Consider the following 21,963-nt stretch of genomic DNA (forward strand, 5'->3'; position numbering starts at 1 on the left):
AAATTTTTTTATATGAGAAGGTGTGTCTAAACTTTTGGTCTGTACTGTATGTGACTGACATGTTTCTATCTATCTAATCTATGTGTGATGCTCTATTCTTTCTGCTTTAAATTGTCGGGTACCGATGTTATAACTGTCTGCGGCTGCTGAATTGCCGGATTTTTTAAAGAGAAGGGTGCATGAAAATCGGAGGGCACTAGTGTGTTCTGAGTGCCCTGCTATGTTTTTCATGCACCCTCCTATATACCCTGCCTGCCTGTCTGCCTGTATATTCTGCCTCTCTGACGATTAATTGAGCACTGTTCTCATCGATTTGGGCAATTTTTGACCTTCTGCAGACCGCCGGGGGGGACCGCCAGAAAAATGCTCGCGTTTCCCATAGACTATTGGGCTCGTTGCTTGGGTCGAGCACCCAAGTATTCCAATGTGCTCGACCCGAGCTTCAAGCACCCGAGTATTTTAGTGCTCGCTCATCACTACTTGTAGCCAGTATAAGTAATAAGAGTGAATTCAATTATTGAAATAATCTAAATTACAAAGTCTCACATTGTATGCACTTGGTTGTGTTTCAGCTCTGGGTAGTGTAGTCAGCACATTACAGAAGTTGAGTTTTTATGGAATATTGGTGAAAATACGTTCTATTCTGCTGGAGAAGAGCAGAGAATTCTCCATTGCTATCAGGGCTGACCAGGATGTGGGCTGTATATGGAGGCTAAATATCCAACAGCAACTCCTATAAAAAAAAAGTGAGACATGCTCATAAAATACCTCCCATTATGGAGAAGGATATACTGTTTCAAGACATGTGGGTGTCACCAGTATGGACTGTGATGTGTTCTAAGTTGCTGGCCTGTAGGCCCATCAGCCTCAGATGGCAAGGATTACTATGTAATTAGTGGTCAGACAACCAAGGATTTATTTGCATGGTGAAGTACTTGCATTGATATGTATGAAGCTAATAAAGCAGATTGTGACCTGTATAGAAGCTAACCCCCTCACTTATTTGAGTGCCAACATCTATCTAGTAGAAAACCATCCAGGGAGCCAGCTGATCCCTAAGTTATCACAGTAGCTATACTGTGCCAATAATCTATAACCCTTGTATAAAAGAGATGATCACTAATACAAAGAAGACCTTCATTACCTATAGAAAATGGGATAAATGCCTCTCGTTTTACAAACTTTCCATTCTCATCAAGGAAATGTTTTGGGTAAAATTGGAAAGGTTTCTCCCAGACTTCATGATCTTTCAGCACAGAGGACAGGTTGGTGATGATAGTGGTGCCCTGTGGAAAAAAGGATGAAAAATGTTAAAGAAATAGACATAAAAATGTTTGCAGACATTATGTCCTTATATATACACCTGCTGTGCTACTACGGTATGTAATGTATAGTATTGTTACAGCGCCACTATTCTTGTAAGAAGAACAGGTTTTCTCATGTGCTCAGCAACAGAATGATTTGTGTTCAGGCTTATTGCTATCTGTCATATTTATCAGTGTAGACCCAGGATATTTCCATCATATTTCTAATAGTACAAAAATCTGAGACATTACTGATTGGATTTTACCTTTGGAATAAGGTAACCTTTTATCTCCATGTCTCGGTAGGTCATGTGAGGCAAAGACAAGGGAGCAATGTCTCCATATCGTTGCACTTCATGGATCACAGCATTAGTGTATGGCATTTGTAGAACATCCCCCATTGTCGGTTTCCGGTCTCTTCCAATTACTTGATCAATTTCTTCCTGTACTTTGGCTGAAAACAAATGAGCGTTACTACAGGAATATTTATCCATATCTTACTATATGGTGAACATACCCATACCCTAAAGTTTTCTGTTTTGGAAGTGTCAGTCAGACTTTTAATATTTATATGGGATGCATGGACTATGGGGTGCATTATGCTATAGGGACTATGGGGTGCATTATACTATACAGAGGACAATGGGATGCATTATGCTATAGGGACTATGGGGTGCATTATACTATACAGAGGACTATGGGATGCATTATACTGTATGGACTATGGGATCCATTATACTGTATGGACTATGGAGTGCATTATACTGTATAGAGAGTGCATTATACAATATGGAGGACTTTGGCGTGCATTATACTATACGGAGGACTGTGGGTTAAATTATGATATATGGAAAAGTATGGAGAGTGCATTATACTGTATAGACTATGGGGTGCATTATACTGTATGGACTATGGGGCACTTTATACTGTATGCAAGCAATTATACAGTGTGTAGGTTTGTATGGGGTCCATCATACTGTGTATACAGTGTGGAGAGTTGTAGGGCCAATATACTGTATGTAGGCCCATTATACTGCATTGAGGGCTGTGTGAGAGTCACAGTTGGGGGATCATACTGTGTTGAAGTCACCAAACATTTTTGGGGGAGTTGAGGGTTGGAGTACAGTAGGTCATCATACTGTACATGCGGAGAGTACTGTGGAGGAATTCTATTCAGGATTACTTTACAGTCTTTTGGGGGAACTTTTGACATCATACTTTCTAAGTGCAAGGAAAGGTGGATCTAGGTTTCCAGTTGAAGGAAAATTAGAGGGCTCACAGTACCACACAGTAGGTGCAGTAATAGGAGCACATATGGCAGCAGCAGCTCAGCATGGTGGTATGAGCAGGAAAAGGAGTTTGTGAAAGTTGGGGATGGTGCCTGAAATGTGAGAAGTTATACATGTCTTTGTTGTAATCTCTGCAGCCGAGTGCTGGCTGGAGAAGTTGTCATGTCTGTCTGGACCAGATGGAAATGACGGAAAAAGTGAATGACTCAGCTGTAAGTCATGAATAACTGTACTGTAATCTCTTATGTTCTGCAGGACTGGTGTCTACCACGATATGTCACCATATGGCGGTAGTGTTTGATCTTTGTATAGAGATTTTTTTAGTAACAGCGTGGTCATCTGCTGAGGTTCTTCTACATCCATTATTAGAGTGTGCCACCATATTTGTAATTGTGGTTACCTGGTTAGGGGCCCACTCAAGAGTTTCACCCCCCCCCCCCCCGCTCCAAATCCCTAGCTACGCCTCTGTAACTTTACAATGTGATTACTACACCTTACTACAGTATATGATATGTTTTACTCACATTGCACATCTGGGTAGAGGAGCATAAACATCACTGCCCACCTCAGGGTGATACTTGTAGTTTCTGACCCCGCGATAAATAAATCATATGTTGTCAAGAACAGGTTTGTTTCATTAAAACTACTGGAACCATCTCCTTTCACCTACAAGAAATCAGTTTTAGTAATATGGTGCTTGGGTTATATCTACCAAGAGTTATTTGTCCTATACTGTCCTGCCTGAGGAAACATTGGCTAATATGAGACCACAGAGTTTGTAAACCTGTCCGGGAGAAAACGTGGACCAATTTGCGGGCTAGAGGAGTTTCTCAGGGGAATTGGTTCCAGATAACATGTGGCATAGTCCAAGATATATTGATGCCCATGAGCAGATTTACCCAGGGGACCGACCAAGTCCATGGCAATTTTCTCGAACAGCATTTCAATAATGGGCGTTTTCACGAGGGGACTTTGAAAGTGAGAGGTGGGGGCGGCTAGCTGGCACGTAGGGCAGGACCTGCAATACTTTAATATTTCCCGGTGACACCCGGGCCAACAGAAACTCTGCATAATCCGTTCCTGTGTTTTTGTTTTTTTTCCACCCCTAGATGTCCCCCCAAGATATGTGAATGGACCATGTCCAACACCTTCCGTCTATAGGGACCCGGCACTATTAACTGTTCCACCAGCTGTTCCCTCACTTTCGTGACCCAGTACAAAAACTCCCCGCTCATCATAAAATAGGGAAATCTTGTGTCAGCCCCCGGCTCCTGTGCAACCCCATTTATGGCGGTGACATTATTGAAGGCTTCCTTCAGAGTTAGGTCCCTATGTTGGGCAGACCCCAAATTCTCACCGATCACCCCTAACTCTGGAATATCGGACTCAGGGGACACTACCTCCTCATCCCCCACAAGGACACAAAAGGGAAACCTGTCTGTGGTGCTATGTGAACCAGCGAACCCAGAACCTTTCCCCACAGATCCCAAAATAAACAAAAGTCCCGGCCTATAATGATGGGGTCCAACAAGTCCTGAACGACCCCAACCTCGTGGGACTCAGTACCGTGGGCCGTTTCAATGTCCACTCTGGCCATAGGGTAGTCCTTGGCATTACCATGGATGCACTGTAGGCCGACTTTTTCCACGGGGATCAGTTGGAGAGGAAGGGTGGCCCTCACAAAGGTCACCAGACTCCCTGAGTCTAGCAGTGCTGTTACCTCTCTCCCCTTCACCTTCACGGGACATGCTTATGGCCCCTCGCTGGGTGGACAGTTCACACTGCATGCCGAATACGCATAATAATAATAATAACTACATCCTATGTAGTCCATCTGCTCGGGGGTCAGGGGACAACGGGCGGCTATATGGCCTGGGCCATGGCACCTCCAGCAAACATCATCACCCGTAGGGATCTTGGGCACCACCTCCCCGCCCCTTTGGACCTTGGCCACCCCACCCCCTTTTGGGCCTCTGTCCCTTGCTGGTACAAACAGTATGGATTGGGCTGCCTTCCCAAAGAGCCTTCAATCCCCTGGTATCTCTCGATCAGTTCATCGGCATTCCGGGGGTCACCCTGGGTAACTCAAGTCTGTATGCGCCTTGGTAGTGAGTGCACAAACCGGTCCATTACCACCTGCTCTATTATCTGCGCCGGCGTAGAGGACTCTAGCTGCAGCCACTTCTGGACCAGGTGCAACAGGTCAAACATTTGGGAGTGAGGTGGTTTGTGCCGGTGATACGCCCAGCGGTGAACCCGCTGCACCCCGATAGTCATTGTCAACCGTGTGGGAATCTCAGATTTTAGCTTGCCATACTTTGGCGTCCTGCAAAGCTAAGTCATAGTATGCCTTCTGGGGCTCTCCCGTAAAGTATATAGTGCCAGTACCTATGCCCAATGCTCTGGCGGAAGTTTCTCCAACTCGGCGACCCTTTCAAACACTGTCAGGAAGGCCTCAACGTCATCCCCTGGGGTCATTTTCTGCAAGGCCCGTCTTACCACCTTCCGGACGTGGGTGTCATCAGCCGGACTTGGGGTTGGTGTGCTCATCCTGCTGCTGTTGTTCCTGCTGGTTCTGCTGTAACAGTCGGTTGGTCTCCTGCTGCTGCGACTGGACCAAGTGTTTCAGCAGGTCCTCCATTTTGTCTGGCAATACTTACTGGCTTGCGACAGATTTGACCCAGGACATGCAGTCCTTCCTGTAGCAGTCACACGTCTCTGCTGGGAACGCTGCACTGCCCGCACGTCTAGCACCAATTGTAGGGGTTTTACTCGCTCGGGTGCGAAGGGAGGAAAACAGGAGGCATGTTCCTTTTTAAAAGTTCATTTGGGTTTATTGCTTAATAAACCCAGAAGCAAAACAGAAAAGCAAATGGCCTTGAGATCAGGCAAACGTATAAATGTCCTAAGCAGGTCTCTGCTCACTCAGGCCTGTGTGCCACACAAGCTGGGGTAGCTTCCAGTGTCCTGGCTTGGCCTGAAGACAAACACACACAAGAGGCCTTCTCCCTCCAAACACACAGAACATGTGGCAAACAGCAGCCATTTTATAGACTGTTAACCACACCCAGAGGTGAGGTATATGGGTTGCTGGACCCGCCCATTCTCTCCTAGCAACCCATACCCCGGCTCCCAGGTGCAACAATTAGTCCTCTTAGTGCAGGCATGCACTAAAGAAAATTCACCGGGCTACATCAGAGACCAGCCATCTCTGTGATACATACCTCCCATCGACTACACGACCATTAGCCACCTGATAAACACTGAATATACTTTTACTTGTTGACCACTATTAATACTATTACTGTCAACCAATACAATCTAATGAAAAGTGTTATATACAGAGTGTGTGTGTGTGTGTGTGTGTATATGTGTGTGTGTATGTATGTGTATATATATATATATATATATATATATATATATATATATAATTACAGTACAGACCAAAAGTTTGGACACACCTTCTCATTTAAAGATTTTTCTGTATTTTCATGACTATGAAAATTGTACATTCACACTGAAGGCATCAAAACTATGAATTAACACATGTGGAATTATATACTTAACAAAAAAGTGTGAAACAACTGAAAACATGTCTTATATTCTAGGTTCTTCAAAGTAGCCACGTTTTGCTTTGATGACTGCTTTGCACACTCTTGGCATTCTCTTGATGAGCTTTAAGAGGTAGTCACCGGAAATGATCATCCAACAATCTTGAAGGAGTTCCCAGAGATGCTTAGCACTTGTTGGCCCTTTTGCCTTCACTCTGCGGTCCAGCTCACCCCAAACCGTCTCGATTGGGTTCAGGTCTGGTGACTGTGGATGCCAGGTCATCTGGCGTAGCACCCCATCACTCTCCCTCTTGGTCAAATAGCCCTTACACAGCCTGGAGGTGTGTTTGGGGTCATTGTCCTGTTGAAAAATAAATGATGGTCCAACTAAACGCAAACCGGATGGAATAGCATGCCGCTGCAAGATGCTGTGGTAGCCATGCTGGTTCAGTATGCCTTCAATTTTGAATAACCCCCCAACAGTGTCTCCAGCAAAGCACCCCCACACCATCACACCTCCTACTCCATGCTTCACGGTGGGAACCAGGCATGTAGAGTCCATCCGTTCACCTTTTCTGCGGCGCACAAAGACACGGTGGTTGGAACCAAAGATCTCAAATTTGGACTCATCAGACCAAAGCACAGATTTCCACTGGTCTAATGTCCATTCCTTGGGTTCTTTAGCCCAAACAAGTCTCTTCTGCTTGTTGCCTGTCCTTAGCAGTGGTTTCCTAGCAGCTATTTTACCATGAAGGCCTGCTGCACAAAGTCTCCTCTTAACAGTTGTTGAAGAAATGTGTCTGCTGCTAGAACTCTGTGTGGCATTGACCTGGTCTCTAATCTGAGCTGAGGCTAACCTGCGATTTCTGAAGCTGGTGACTCGGATAAACTTATCCTCAGAAGCAGAGGTGAATCTTGGTCTTCCTTTCCTGGGGCGGTCCTCATGTGAGCCAGTTTCTTTGTAGCGCTTGATGGTTTTTGCAACTGCACTTGGGGACACATTCAAAGTTTGCCCAATTTTTCGGACTGACTGACCTTTATTTCTTAAAGTAATGATGGCCACTCATTTTTCTTTACTTGGTTGCTTTTTTCTTGCCATAATACAAATTCTAACAGTCTATTCAGTAGGACTATCAGCTGTGTATCCACCTGACTTCTGCACAACACAACTGATGGTCCCAACCCCATTTATAAGGCAAGAAATCCCACTTATTAAACCTGACAGGGCACACCTGTGAAGTGAAAACCATTTCCGGTGACTACCTCTTGAAGCTCATCAAAAGAATGCCGAGAGTGTGCAAAGCAGTCATCAAAGCAAAAGGTGACTTCTGTGAAGAAACTAGAATATAAGACATATTTTCAGTTGTTTCACACTTTTTTGTTAAGTATATAATTCCACATGTGTTAATTCATAGTTTTGATACCTTCAGTGTGAATGTAAAATTTTCATAAAACTTTTGGTCTGTACATATATATATATATATATATATATATATATATATATATATATTACTGTATAATATATACAAAGCCTTATGGTTGATGTATGTATACATCAACCTTATTTTATAAGGCTTTGTTCACATTAACTGTATAAAATTGACAACTTATATGCCAGCAGAGCTCAATGACCCCTATTGTAGTCCCTGTAGTGGGACTCATCAGGTTTCCATCATGTTTTCGGCATTTTACCTGCATTTCTACTCAGCATGCTGCACTATTTTGGCCAGGACTCTGAAAGCTTGTGATGCAATCCAATCTACAACCCCTGGCAAAAATTATGGAATCACCGGGCTCGGAGGATGTTCATTCAGTTGTTTAATGTTGTTGATAAAAAGCAGATCACAGACATGGCACGAAACTAAAGTCATTTCAAATGGCAACTTTAGGGCTTTAAGAAACACTAAAAGAAATCAAGATTAAAAATGTGGTACTCAGTAAGGGTATTTTTTTTTTCAGACCAAGCAGAGGGAAAAAATTATGGAATCACTCAATTCTGAAGAAAAAATTATGGAATCACTCTGTAAATTTTCATTTCCTAAACTAACACCTGCATCAAATTAGATCTGCTCATTAGTCTGCATCTAAAAAGGAGTGATCACACCTTGGAGAGCTGTTGCATGAATCATGGCTCCAACACGAGAGATGTCAATTGAAACAAAGGAGAGGATTATCAAACTCTTAAAAGAAGGTAAATCATCACGCAATGTTGCAAAAGATATTAGTTGTTCAGTCAGCTGTGTCTAAAATCTGGACTAAATACAAACAACATGGGAAGGTTGTTAAAGGCAAACATACTGGTAGACCAAGGAAGACATCAAAGCGTCAAGACTGGAAACTTAAAGCAATATGTCTCCAAAACAGGAAATGAACAACAAAACTGATGAGGAACGAATGGGAGGAAACTGGAGTCTATGTCTGTGACCGAACTGTAAGAAACCGCCTAAAGGAAATGGGATTTACATACAGAAAAGCTAAACATAAGCCATCATTAACACCTAAATAGAAAAAAACAAGGTTACAATGGGCTAAGGAAAATCAATCGTGGACTGTGAATGACTGGATAAAAGTCATATTCAGTGATGAATCGCGAATCTGCATTGGGCAAGGTGATGATGCTGGAACTTTTGTTTGGTGCAGTTCCAATGAGATTTAAAAAGATGAGTGTATGAATAGAACCTTCAAATTTCCACAGTCATTGATGATATGGGGCTGTCATTACATCTTCAATAAATGCCCAAGTTTACACTGATATTTTGGACAGTTTTCTTATCCCATCAATTGAAAGGATGTTTGGGGATGATAACATCATTTTTCAAGATGATAATGCCATCCTGCCATAGAGCAAAAACTGTGAAAACATTCCTTGAAAGAAGACACATAAGGTCAATGTCATGGCCTGCAAATAGTCCGGATCTCAATCCAATTGAAAATCTTTAGTGGAAGTTGAAGAAAATGGTCCATGACAAGGCTCCAACCTGCAAAGCTGATCTGGCAACAGCAATCAGAGAAAGTTGGAGCCAGATTGATGAAGAGTACTGTTTGTTACTTATTAAGTCCATGCCTCAGACTGCAAGCTGTTATTAAAGCCAGAGGTGGTGCAACAAAATAGTAGTGATGTATTGGAGTGGTCTTTTGTGTGTTTGTTTTTCATGATTCCATAACTTTTTCCTCAGAATTGAGTGATTCCATAATTTTTTCCCTCTGATTGATCTGAAAAAAAAAATACCCTTACTGAGTACCACATTTTTAATCTTGATTTCTTTTAGTGTTTCTTAAAGCCCTAAAGTTGCCATTTGAAATGACTTTAGTTTTGTGCCATGTCTGTGATCTGCTTTTTTTCAACAACATTAAACTGAATGAACATCCTCCGAGCCCGGTGATTCCATAACTTTTGCCAGGGGTTGTATGCCTAATAAATATAAGTGTTCTTACCTTTTCCATCTCCACTAGGTAGGCATCAATAAAATCACGGGTGTAGCTTGGATTCCAAGTTTTTTGATGCTCTAAAATTATTTCCTTTAGGAAAGCAATCAGTTCATACTGCTGCTGCATCACTCGGTTAATAAGCCATGGGATGTGGGTGAGAAAAGGAATTTCATTTAGAATCTAAAAAATAAATAAATGAATTGTATAATGTAACAATTACCTTAATACCTATGTAATGCCCCAAAGTTTGGGTTTACATTAATGTTTTCTAAGAATGATGAATGTTATGTATATGCCTTTAAGTTTGTCCTTTGTCACTATGAGTCAGCACTTATTACACTAGTTAAGTAAGTAAATAGTTATTTTTCCACACCAGAGCAAGTTGCTAGGGAATACTTTGGTAGGTGGAGCTAGTTACACCAAAACATTACGCTACAGTGCCTTGTGAAAGTATTTGTCCCCCTTAAACTTTTCTACCTTTTGCCACATTTCTGGCAGCAAACCTAAAGATATAAAATTCTAATTGGGAAGAATCAACATCAAGTGGGACACAATCGTGAAGTGGAATGAAATTTATTGGATATTTTAAACTTTTTTTAACAAATTAAAAACTGAAAAGTAGGGCGTGCAATATTATTTGGCCCCCTTGAGTTAATACTTTGTAGCGCCACCTTTTGCTGCGATTACAGCTGCAAGTCGCTTGGGGTATGTCTCTATCAGTTTTGCACACCGAGAGGCTGAAATTCTTGCCCATTCTTCCTTGCAAAACAGCTCAGTGAGGTTGGATGGAAGGCGTTTGTGAACAGCAGTTTTGAGCTCTTTCCACGGATTCTTGATTGGATTCAGGTCTGGACTTTGACTTGGCCATTTTAACACCTGGATATGTTTGTTTTTGAACCATTCCATTGTAGATTTTGCTTTATGTTTGGGATCATTTTTTTGTTGGAAGATAAATCTCCGTCCCAGTCTCAGGTCTTTTGCAGACTTCAACAGGTTTTCTTCCAGAATGGTCCTGTATTTGGCTCCGTCCATCTTCCCATCAATTTTAACCATCTTCCCTGTCCCTGCTGAACAAAAGCAGGCCAAACCATGATGCTGCCACCACCATGTTTGACAGTGGGGATGGTGTTTTGAGGGTGATGAGCTGTGTTGCTTTTACGCCAAACATGTCATTTTGCATTGTGGCCAAAAAGTTCGATTTTGGTTTCATCTGACCAGAGCACCTTATTCCACATGTTTGGTGTGTCTCACAGGTGGCTTGTGGCAAACTGCAAAAGAAACTTTTTATGGATATCTTTGAGAAACGGCTTTCTTCTTGCCACTCTTCAATAAAGGCCAGATTTGTGCAGTGTACGACTGATTGTTGTCCTTTGGACAGACTCTCCCACCTCAGCTGTAGATCTCTGCAGTTCATCCCGAGTGATCATGGGCCTTTTGGCTGCATCTCTGATCTGTCTTCTCCTTGTTCGAGACGAAAGTTTAGAGGGACAGCCGGGTCTTGGTAGATTTGCAGTGGTCTGATACGCCTTCCATTTCAATATGATCGCTTGCACAGTGCTCCTTGAGATGTTTAAAACTTGGGAAATCTTTTAGTATCTAAATCCGGCTTTAATCTTCGCCACAACGGTATCTCGGACCTGCCTGGTGTGTTCTTTGGTCTTCATGATGCTCTCTGCACTTGAAACAGAACCCTGAGACTATCACAGAGCAGGTGCATTTATATGGAGACTTGATTACACACAGGTGGATTCTATTTATCATTACCAGTCATTTAGGACAACATTGGATCATTCAGAGATCCTCACTGAACTTCTGGAGTGAGTTTGCTGCACTGAAAATAGAGGCCGAATAATATTGCACGCCCCACTTTTCAGTTTTTAATTTTTTTAAAAAAGTTTAAAATATCCAATAAATTTCGTTCCACTTCACAATTGTGTCCCACAAAAAATCCCCCAAAAATTTGAATTTTATATCTTTGTTTTGAAGCCAGAAATGTGGCAAAAGGTAGAAAAGTTCAAGGGGGCCAAATACTTTCACAAGGCACTATAAGTACAGTTCTAGTGAGATTAGAGAATTACAGAGACGAATTAACACAGAGAAGCACCACAGCAATCAGCCAGCATGTGAGGGAGTCCTTTTACCCTGTTCCTACCAGGCTTTATTGGGACCGGCTAACCTGAGGAAAAATGTGAGGAAGCACTAACGTCCACCGCTGGGGTGAGTGACTGCCTGGTTCTACAGAGCCCACACATCTGTCTACCCTTTTCAATGGAGCCCAGAACTTCAGGAACAACATTCAGCCAGTAGTGGTTACTCACAGAGGACTATGGGGATAATGTTAATCTATTGCCCTTCACACTGCATGATAGTGAGGTTGGATCAAGGAGGTCTAGTATGGATAGAGACCTTGGAAGGGTGAAACACGAACTCTATAGTTTCAGTAGCAGACCGCCAACATCAGACACTGGAGGGACTTACTGATATCGCTCCTCATTTGTACCCAGCACTCTGTCTCCATTTACCAAATGCTGCCTGTGATAATGGAACCTGTTACCATCTACACATGCTTAACAATGTACCATCTATGGCTGTTGATATCAAGGCTGGGTGAAGTAAAAGTTAACCGGTTCATCGTTAACATGTCTCTATGACTTTCTCTCTCATCTCCTGTTCATCCTCTACACCTAACACTGGGAACGCCATCTACATCTCACAGCCCAGAGGGAACAGTATCAGTGGCATCTAACCCCCACACTCCTGCAGCCATATGTCCGTTTAACTGTAACCTCCGAAGCGCCAGGTGCTGGGCATGGCCACCACCGACCTTGTGACCAGGGACCACAGAGAGGATCTGACCCATGCCCGGCGTGCTGGATGATTACCCCATCACCCTGCGCTCCAGTGCCTGTTACATAAGTTGGCCTCACGAACAGGATCCCACCTTCCCGTCCCTTTGCCTGAAAGAAGAACTCCCCTAAGCTAAAATTACAGAAGAAAATGTTATGGCTAAAAACATGCTCAAAATGGCAGACTGTACACACGTGCTTAAAATGGAGGACTGTGCTATTACCACAAAGAGAAGTATGCCCCACCATGGCCGTATACTAAGAAAAAGTGCAAAAATCTGGTACAACCCACTGCTTAGAAAGTTCCTAACCAGAAAAACACCCCCTGAAGTCAAGTCCTGCCTAACAGCAAAACCAGCAAATCACTGCACTAGAAACGCCCTAAGAAGGAGGAATCTACCCACTGGAACATGCTGTTCTCCTGAAGGAAGCACCATTACAGTCAGGAGAAGACAAAGAGACTATGTTCCCATCATATCACCACAATGGCTGACTATGCCATTCTCACCTCTTACCAAGAAACCACTGCTGCTACATCTGCACTGGAGGACGCAGGCTTGCTGCGATGAAAAACCACCGTACCCATTTCTAGTTCCCCTGGAAGCCTGCCAGTATCATTGTGCTCCAAAAGCCACCTCACAGCCAGAAGCCATGCACATAGGAACAGTGCCTGCAGCAGCGTCTACCCCACTACCACCTGCAACGTAGGAGTCGCGCACACCTACTGGAACTCCATCCATGCTAGTACTGCCCACCACAGTGCCACCCGTGCCACAGCCAGATCCACTTACCAGAGCTAAGGCTTGTCCAGGCCTAACTACTGACATCATCGGAGAAGCACCAGTCTCGGCACCTGCTCTCACGAGATGGGCGGGGCTTACAGCAAATAAGGTCGCGAAGCCTTGCGGTGAAGACATGACGGCTGCTACTGTGCAGGGCAGTGCACCAGAAGTTCCAGTCCCCCTAGCTCTGTTCTCAGTCACTAAATCTAAAAGGCTGTCCTACAAAATGCCGGGGGTATGTGTCACTACTGCCCCCACGCGACCCAATTATGCAGGGTCCCGTGGGTGCTTGAGAGAACTATGTGATATGATCTGGATTGCAGCCAAGAATTACCACATGGGACTCTGGAGCCAGCAGGAGGTCCATGGAGAGTCAGAAGGGCCACCTCCAAGAAGGTCACCATCACCGAGAGCCACCATTCCTATTCCGCCTAAATTGCCTGTTCCCCAGATCCATGTCTCTACACAGACTGAACCACTCTTTAAGGTTGAAGCTGCACTTTCACCGTCAGTGACTTTCCCAGACCAGTCTGCACCTGCAAGCACCAGTACCACTGTATCTTCACTTACTCCTCATGCTCCAGATAAGCCTGGTCAAGCTACTACCCAGTGCCGGCGCCGGCACCCGGCGCACCCGGGCAAGTGCCGGGGCCCTGAGCAGGCGCGGGGGACAACTCGCCGTCGGGCACCCCGCCGCGCTATGGAACCCGTGAGCGGAGGAGAGCGGTGTCAGCGCCTTCTTCCCCCCGCTTGCTCAGGGCCCCGGCAGCCGGCAATACAATTCTTACCTCTTCCCGTGCCTCCGCAGCAGCTCCGGTCACTTCCGTGTCCTCTGACTGTGATGTCTCAGGTTAGAGGGCGCGGTGACATCTTTACACTGCGTTGTTTCCTGAGCTGTCACAGCGCAGAGTGGGAAGACGCCGGCGATGCTGGAGTCCAGAGCAGCGGCAGCAGGTGAAAAGTGAGGTGAGATATATATTTTTTTATTTATTTTTTTATATGTACGGAGTCATGGGACATTATATGATGGGGGTGTGTGATATCTTGCATGGGGCATTAAAAGGGGGGGGTTGTGACATCCTACATGGGGCATTAGAAGGGAGGGGGGGTGTAACATCCTACATGGGGCATTATAAGGGGGGGTTGACATCCTGCATGGGGCATTATATTGGGGGCACAGCTTGCATGGAACGTTATATGGGAGCCAGTATCCTGTATGGAGCATTTTATGGGGGCCAGTATTCTGTATGGAGCGATTCGCCGGTTTCTGAGCTATTTACAATGTGGAATTTACAATAGATATCGCTCATGTAATATAAGAAGTAAAATCTTTGGCATTGTAATATTATATATACAGTACAGACCAAAAGTTTGGACACACCTTCTCATTTTAAGATTTTTCTGTATTTTCATGACTATGAAAATGATACATTCACACTGAAGGCATCAAAACTATGAATTAACACATGTGAAATTATATACTTAACAAAAAAGTGTGAAACAACTGAAAATATGTCTTATATTCTAGGTTCTTCAAAGTAGCCAGCTTTTGCTTTGATGACTGCTTTGCACACTCTTGGCATTCTCTTGATGAGCTTCAAGAGGTAGTCACTGGAAATGGTCTTCCAACAATTTTGAAGGAGTTCCCAGAGATGCTTAGCACTTGTTGGCCCTTTTGTCTTCACTCTGCGGTCCAGCTCACCCCAAACCATCTCGATTGGGTTCAGGTCTGGTGACTGTGGAGGCCAGGTCATCTGGCGTAGCACCCCATCGCTCTCCTTCTTGGTCAAATAGCCCTTACACAGCCTGGAGGTGTGTTTGGGGTCATTTTCCTGTTGAAAAATAAATGATGGTCCAACTAAACGCAAACCGGATGGAATAGCATGCCGCTGCAAGATGCTGTGGTAGCCATGCTGGTTCAGTATGCCTTCAATTTTGAACAGTGTCACCAGCAAAGCACCCCCACACCATCACACCTCCTCCATGCTTCACGGTGGGAACCAAGCATCTAGAGTCCATCCGTTCACCTTTTCTGCATCGCACAAAGACACGGTGGTTGGAACCAAAGATCTCAAATTTGGACTCCTCAAACCAAAGCACAGAATTCCACTGGTCTAATGTCCATTCCTTGGGTTCTTTAGCCCAAACAAGTCTCTTCTGCTTGTTGCCTGTCCTTAGCAGTGGTTTCCTAGCAGCTATTTTACCATGAAGGCCTGCTGCACAAAGTCTCCTCTTAACAGTTGTTTTAGAGATGTGTCTGCTGCTAGAACTCTGTGTGGCATTGACCTGGTCTCTAATCTGAGCTGCTGTTAACATGCGATTTCTGAGGCTGGTGACTCGGATAAACTTATCCTCAGAAGCAGATGTGACTCTTGGTCTTCCTTTCCTGGGGCGGTCCTCATGTGAGCCAGTTTCTTTGTAGCGCTTGATGGTTTTGCAACTGTACTTGGGGATACTTTCAAAGTTTTCCCAATTTTTCGCATTGACGGACCTTCATTTCTTAAAGTAATGATGGCCGCTCTTTTTTCTTTACTTAGCTGCTTTTTTCTTGCCATAATACAAATTCTAACAGTCTATTCAGTAGGACTATTGTTAGAACCCTCCTGTTAGTTTTTTTTCTATTATGTACTGCTATGGCAGCTCCTAGTTTTCAGAGGGTCTGCTCGGAAGGTGGAGAACCGATGGAGATTGGGGCGATGTCACCCCACTCTCAGGAAAAAGACCGCAGGTTTGCTAAGGGATTATGTGTTTGTTGCGGTAAATCTGACCACTTTATTAAGAACTGTGTGCTTCGCTTGAACAAAGAAAGAAAAAAAAGAGGTCAGTTACGCCCGTATAGCTTGTTTAAACTCAAAAGGAGTATTTCCTTCTGGAAGCACCTCATTCCAGGAGGAGTTGATTGAATTTCGGGTATTTGTGGATTGTGGTTCTACACTCAATGTGATAAGGGATTTTTGGAAAAATTTAAATTAGAATCCAAACTTTTGTCATCTCCTATTTCTGTGGTTGCTGTTGATGGCTCTCCCTTGCAATGTATTACTCACAAGGTTTTTGAATTTCCCCTCACCATTAATGGTATTCACCAAGAGAATTTGGATTTGGCGGTATTAAATAATTTGCCTTCTCCAGTGGTTTTGGGGTTACCTTGGTTAAAATTGCACAATCATTTACTGGACTGGTCTACTAATGAGATTAAATCTTGGAGTCCTAAGTGTTATGATAAATGTTGTAACGGTCGCATTGCTGCTGTGGAAAGAGGGGAATTACCTGTACCTATTCAGGATTTTTGGAAGTTTTTTTCTGAGGAGGAGTCGCAAGTTTTGCCTCCTCATAGGGACCATGATTGTACTATTGAGTTTGTCCCTGGAGCTACTCTTCCCAAGAGTCGCTTATTTAATCTTACTATCCCTGAGAGAAAGGCCTTGGAGGAATACATACACACAAGCTTGGCCGCCGGTCACATTAGACCTTCTAAGTCACCTGTGGCTGTTGGATTTTTTTTTTGTTAAAAAAAAGGACGGTGGTTTACGTCCATGTCTGGATTTTCGCGAAATTAATAAAATTACAGTACGCAATTCCTACCCACTACCATTAATTCCTGACTTGATCAACCAGTTAGTGGGGGCCAAGTGGTTCTCTAAAATTGATCTCCGGGGGGCATACAATTTGCTACGTATGAAGGAAGGTGATGAGTGGAAAACTGCTTTTAACACTCCGGTGGGTCATTTTGAGAATCTGGTTATGCCTTTTGGTCTTACCAACGCACCAGCGTTTTTTCAGAACCTTATTAATGACATCCTAAGACCGTTGATCGGTAAGAATGTGGTGGTGTATTTGGATGATATTTTGATTTATTCGCCGGATCTGGAGTCTCATTGGCAGAGCGTACGTGAGGTATTGCAGTTGTTAAGTGACAATTCACTTTTTGCTAAGCTGGAGAAATGTGAGTTCGCTGTGCAGAGAATTAGTTTTTTGGGCTACATTATCTCCAGCGAGGGCTTTGAGATGGACCCAGTGAAGGTTCAGGCGGTGCAGGAATGGCCTAGGCCTATTGGTTTGAAATCGATACAGAGATTTTTGGGTTTCGCCAATTATTACAGAAAATTCATTAAGAATTTTTCTTTAATTGTTAAGCCGCTGACCGATCTCACCAGGAAAGGTGCGAATACGGTCCAGTGGACTACTGAGGCCATTGAAGCTTTTGTGTATCTCAAGGAGAGGTTCAGTTCTGCCCCCATCCTTATGCAGCCTGATGAGACCAAGCCTTTTTTGGTCGAGGTTGATGCTTCTTCGGTGGGGGTCAGTGCTGTTTTGTCTCAGGAAGACAAGGATGGAGTACATCCCTGTGCTTTTTTTTAAAAAAAAAATTTCTGAGACCGAACTTAATTACGATGTCGGTAATCGGGAATTGCTGGCGATTAAACTCGCATTTCAACATTGGCGTCATCTCTTGGAAGGTGCTAAATTTCCCATTCAGGTTTTCACTGATCATAAGAATCTGATCTATCTTGATGCTGCCAAGCGCTTGAATGCCCGTCAGGCTAGGTGGGCACTTTTTTTTTTGCGGTTTAATTTTTCTGTTACTTACATCCCAGGTACCAAGAATGTAAAAGCTGATGCTTTATCACGCAGTTTTTCTCCCATGGTTGGTACCGAGGAGGAGGAGAGCATTTTACAGTAAGGTGTTGTGATAGCAACATTGGACTCCGTTTTGGAAGATGGGATTCTGAAAGCCCAGGAGGATGCCCCATCTAACACTCCCCATGGGAGGTTGTTTGTGCCTAGGAACTTTAGGAGAGATTTGTTTGTGGAGTGTCATGAGTCTCAGTTGGCAGGTCATCCAGGAATTTCGGAGACTAAGAGACTTGTCGGTCGCAGTTTTTGGTGGCCTGCGTGGCCGAAGGAAGTCATTAAGTGGGTGCGTCAATGTACTGTGTGTGCTAGATCTAAGTCTTCACATGCTCCTGCTGCGGGGTTGCTTTGCCGTCTGGAGGTTCCAAGTGCACCTTGGACGCATCTTGCTATGGATTTTATTACTGACCTTCCTGCCTCTGAGGGTTTCACTGTCATCTGGGTGGTCGTGGACCGTTTTAGCAAGATGTGTCACTTGGTTCCTTTCATCAAACTGCCCTGCGCTAAGACACTTGCTAAGGATTTTGTTAAGGAAATTGTCAGGCTCCATGGCGTCCCTACCGACATTGTTTCCGATAGGGGACCTCAGTTCGTGGCTCGTTTTTGGCGTGCCTTTTGTGACGGGTTGGGAGTTCATTTGTCATTTTCATCTGGATATCATCCTGAGTCTAATACACAGACAGAAAGAAAGAACCCGGATGTTGAACAGTTTTTGCGTTGTTTTGTGGCTGACAATCAAGAGGGGTGGTCTGAGTTTCTGCCACTGGCTGAATTTGCTCTTAACAACCATACATCCTCTTCTGCTGGGTGTTCTCCTTTTTTTTGTTGTACTGGGAGACATCCGTCGTTTGGGTCATTCTCCAAATTGGTATCGGCTGTGCCGGAGGAGGAGAATTTTTCCGGTGATTTGGAGAGAGTTTGGACTGATGTACGTTGTAACCTTCAAGAGGCTAACAAAAAATCCAAGAGGTACTTTGACAGGAAACGTCAAGAGGTTTTGTTTATGGTTGGTGACATGGTTTAGTCGTCCTCTAAGAATCTGCGGTTGAGGATTCCTTATAAGAAATTGGGCCCGAAGTTTGTAGGGCCGTTTAAGGTGCTTCAGGTAGTTAACCAATCTGCTGTTAGGTTGGAGGTTCCTACCTCCTGGAAGATTAATCCGGTGTTTCATGTTTCCTTATTGAAAAAAGCTGATGTTTCTGATAGGGATGCCACTGTCTCTGTTCCTCCGGTGGTGGAAGACGGTGAATATGAAATTTCTCGCATTCTTAATTCTAGATGGCATAGAGGGAGATTGCAAGATCTCGTCGCTTGGAAAGGTTTCGGTCCCGAGGATAACTCCTGGGTAAGGGCGGATGATGTCTCAGCTCCTAGACTTGTCGGAGCGTTTCACAGGAGCTTTCCTGATAGACCTGGGCCTTGAGGATCCGAGGATCCTCATAGAATATGGGGTACTGTTAGAACCCTCCTGTAGTTTTTTTTTCTATTTTGTTGGTCACATGATTTTCTACCTATATTATCCAGCTCCGCCCTTCTGGCCTTGCTGGACTTCAGTGTTACATTTACTCTTAAGATAGCCAGGTGCCTTGTACTTAACTCTGTAGTTTGCTTGGTCCTTGTGTAACATACCTGGCGGCGTCCTTGCATGGTGGTCCATCTCCCACTGTGCAAGAGCGCGCACTTGATCTCCAGTCCAGAATGTCTCTCTGGCTTCCCTCCTTGCTGTCTGTTTGTCTGTTTTGGCTGCATAGGGCGACGCCCACTGAACTTCCGGTTTCTTGTACCTGCTGCGGTCACGCCCCTGTTGCACCTTCAGCCTATTGCTGTCCATCTTTGGGTATTTATACCACCTTCTTCCTCAAGATGGCGCCTGAGCATTGTTTCTTGTCAGTTGGCTTTTTTGTCTCTGACATGCCAGGTCCTATCCTGTTTTCCTGCCTGTTTTCCAGTTCTGTGTCTGAACTGTGGTCTGTTCTTGTGAACACGCTTTTTGCCTGTTCTTTCGCCTTCTAGGGGCCGTATTCCTAGATCTGCCTGTCTCTGCCTTGCGGTATCTGTTCCCGTCTGAACAGAGTCCTGTTTGTGTCTCTGCCTTGCGGTATCTGTTCCCGTCTGAACAGAGTCCTGTTTGTGTCCCTGCCTTGCGGTATCTGTTCCCGTCTGAACAGAGTCCTGTTTGTGATCCTGCCTTGCGGTATCTGTTCCCGTCTGAACAGAGTCCTGTTTGTGTTCCTGCCTTGCTGTTTCTGTTCCCGTTCCTCTGTTCCCTGTTGTCTGTGCCTCGTTTCTACTTTAACCTTGTCTCCCTTTTCCCTCTGTCTGTTTTCTGCATCTTTCTGCAGAGTCTGAACTCGCTCCTAGCCTGTTCCTCCCGCCTTCTAGGGGCCGATTACCTAGACCCGCTCCTGTATCTTGTCTGTCCTGTCTGAACACGCTCCTTGCCTGTTCGTCCCGCCTCTCTGGGGGCCGTATTCCCAGACCCGCTCCTGTATCCCGCTGCAGTGTCGGTCTCTTCCGTACACTCAGTTCCAGTCTGAACTCTCTCCTATCCTTTACCTGTTTTGCCTCTATGTCCGTTCCTTTCCTTTTTCTGCAGAGTCTGAACTCGTACCTAACTCCTGCTTGTTGTCTCTGTACTCCCGTTTGTGAGTTTGTGGTCCACTCGCTACTTCACTGCAAGTACCCTGTGGGTGTCTGGCTCTGCCTTTCCCTTCCTGTCTGTTCTGTGTGAACAGAGCCCTGTCCCCCCTACTCAGCCTTGCCTGCTCTGACTCCTTTGCTCACCGCTCCGGCGGTTCTAGTCTGCTCTGACTCCTTTGCTCACCGCTCCGGCGGTTCTAGTCTGCTCTGACTCCTTTGCTCACCGCTCCGGCGGTTCTAGTCTGCTCTGACTCCTTTGCTCACCGCTCCGGCGGTTCTAGTCTGCTCTGACTCCTCTGCTTACCGCTCCGGCGGTTCTAGCCTGCTCTGACTCCTTTGCTCGCTGCTCCGGCAGCCTTGCTCCACTCTGACCCTTTTGCTCGCTGCTCCGGCAGTCTCGCTCCACTCTTGCTCACCGCTCCAGGCGGCCTCGTCCTGCTTTACTCTTGCTTACTGCTCCAGCAGTCTCGCTCAGCTCTGATCCTTTGTTCACTGCTCCTGGCGGCCTTGTCCTGCTCTACTCTTGCTCACCGCTACAGGTGGCCTTGTCCTGCCCTGTTCTCGCTCACCTCTCTGGGCGGCCTCACTCTGCTGTGTTTGTCCGCCACATCTGTGGTTCTGTTCCTGTGTCCCAGTGTGTACTGGGTCCTATCCTGCCTGTGTTCCTACCTGCTAGTGCCTCCCTGTCTGCACTCTAGCTGTGCTTGCCTGTACCCCCCTGCCTGCATACCCCCCTGCCTGCATACCCGCCTGCCTGCATACCAGTCGTGCCTGCCTATACCCACCAGTCTGTGTGCCAGCCTACCAGTCTGTTCCTGTATTCCCCTGTGTGGGTCAACAGCCGTGTCCGGGGTCTGTCCTGGAGTAGCACCTGGTCCCTCTGCTCGGTTCCTCCTTGGTGCACTGGCGTCGTATGCCGTCGTGCGACCCTGGTCGGATCGGGTGAATACCTAGTTAAGCCCCTCCAGGCATTCACTCTCCGGCACGGTCCAGTGGAATCACTACAATCACACGCACACGCCGCTCAGCCCGGGCGTGTGCATAACACCTTGGACCACTAGTACTTTTTGTTTGTTTGTCTTTGCTCTGCTACAATTTCTGCTAGGAGGTGTCCAACTATATCCCAGTCCTTAGTTCTTGTAGGGACTCCTTCCTTATATCTATAGGTCTGCGTTCAGACTAGCCGAGGACTTAGGCGGGTCTGTTCACAAGGAACAGGTCCCCCGCTACATCGTAGGGAATCGGCTTAGTCCTATTGTAGGGACAGTTTTCCTATCTTTCCTTAGTGCTTGTAGCAGTTCATAACAACTATCAGCTGAATATCCACCAGACTTCTGCACAACACAACTGATGATCCCAACCCCATTTATAAGGCAAGAAATCCCACTTATTAAACCTGACAGGGCACACCTGTGAAGTGAAAACCATTTCCGGTGACTACCTATTGAAGCTCATCAAGAGAATGCCAAGAGTGTGCAAAGAAGTCATCA

The 21,963-nt window shown here is 45.2% G+C and overlaps 1 protein-coding gene across 1 annotated transcript in view; it reads right to left on the reverse strand.

The window, feature by feature from the left end:
• Nucleotides 1-21,963, reverse strand: part of LOC141157211 (cytochrome P450 2D15-like) — a 550,445-nt gene that overhangs the window by 132,109 nt on the left and 396,373 nt on the right. Inside the window, exons 5-8 of the mRNA XM_073644200.1 lie at nucleotides 9,580-9,753; nucleotides 3,118-3,259; nucleotides 1,571-1,758; nucleotides 1,145-1,286 (exon numbers count right to left, since the gene is read on the reverse strand). Coding sequence (XP_073500301.1) covers nucleotides 1,145-1,286; nucleotides 1,571-1,758; nucleotides 3,118-3,259; nucleotides 9,580-9,753 — 646 coding nt within the window. The remainder of the gene's footprint in view (nucleotides 1-1,144; nucleotides 1,287-1,570; nucleotides 1,759-3,117; nucleotides 3,260-9,579; nucleotides 9,754-21,963) is intronic.

The sequence above is a fragment of the Phyllobates terribilis genome, unplaced genomic scaffold (assembly GCF_046119375.1).
Source record: "Phyllobates terribilis strain yellow unplaced genomic scaffold, ASM4611937v1 Scaffold_8__6_contigs__length_399053987, whole genome shotgun sequence".
Classification (NCBI taxonomy): domain Eukaryota; kingdom Metazoa; phylum Chordata; class Amphibia; order Anura; family Dendrobatidae; genus Phyllobates; species Phyllobates terribilis.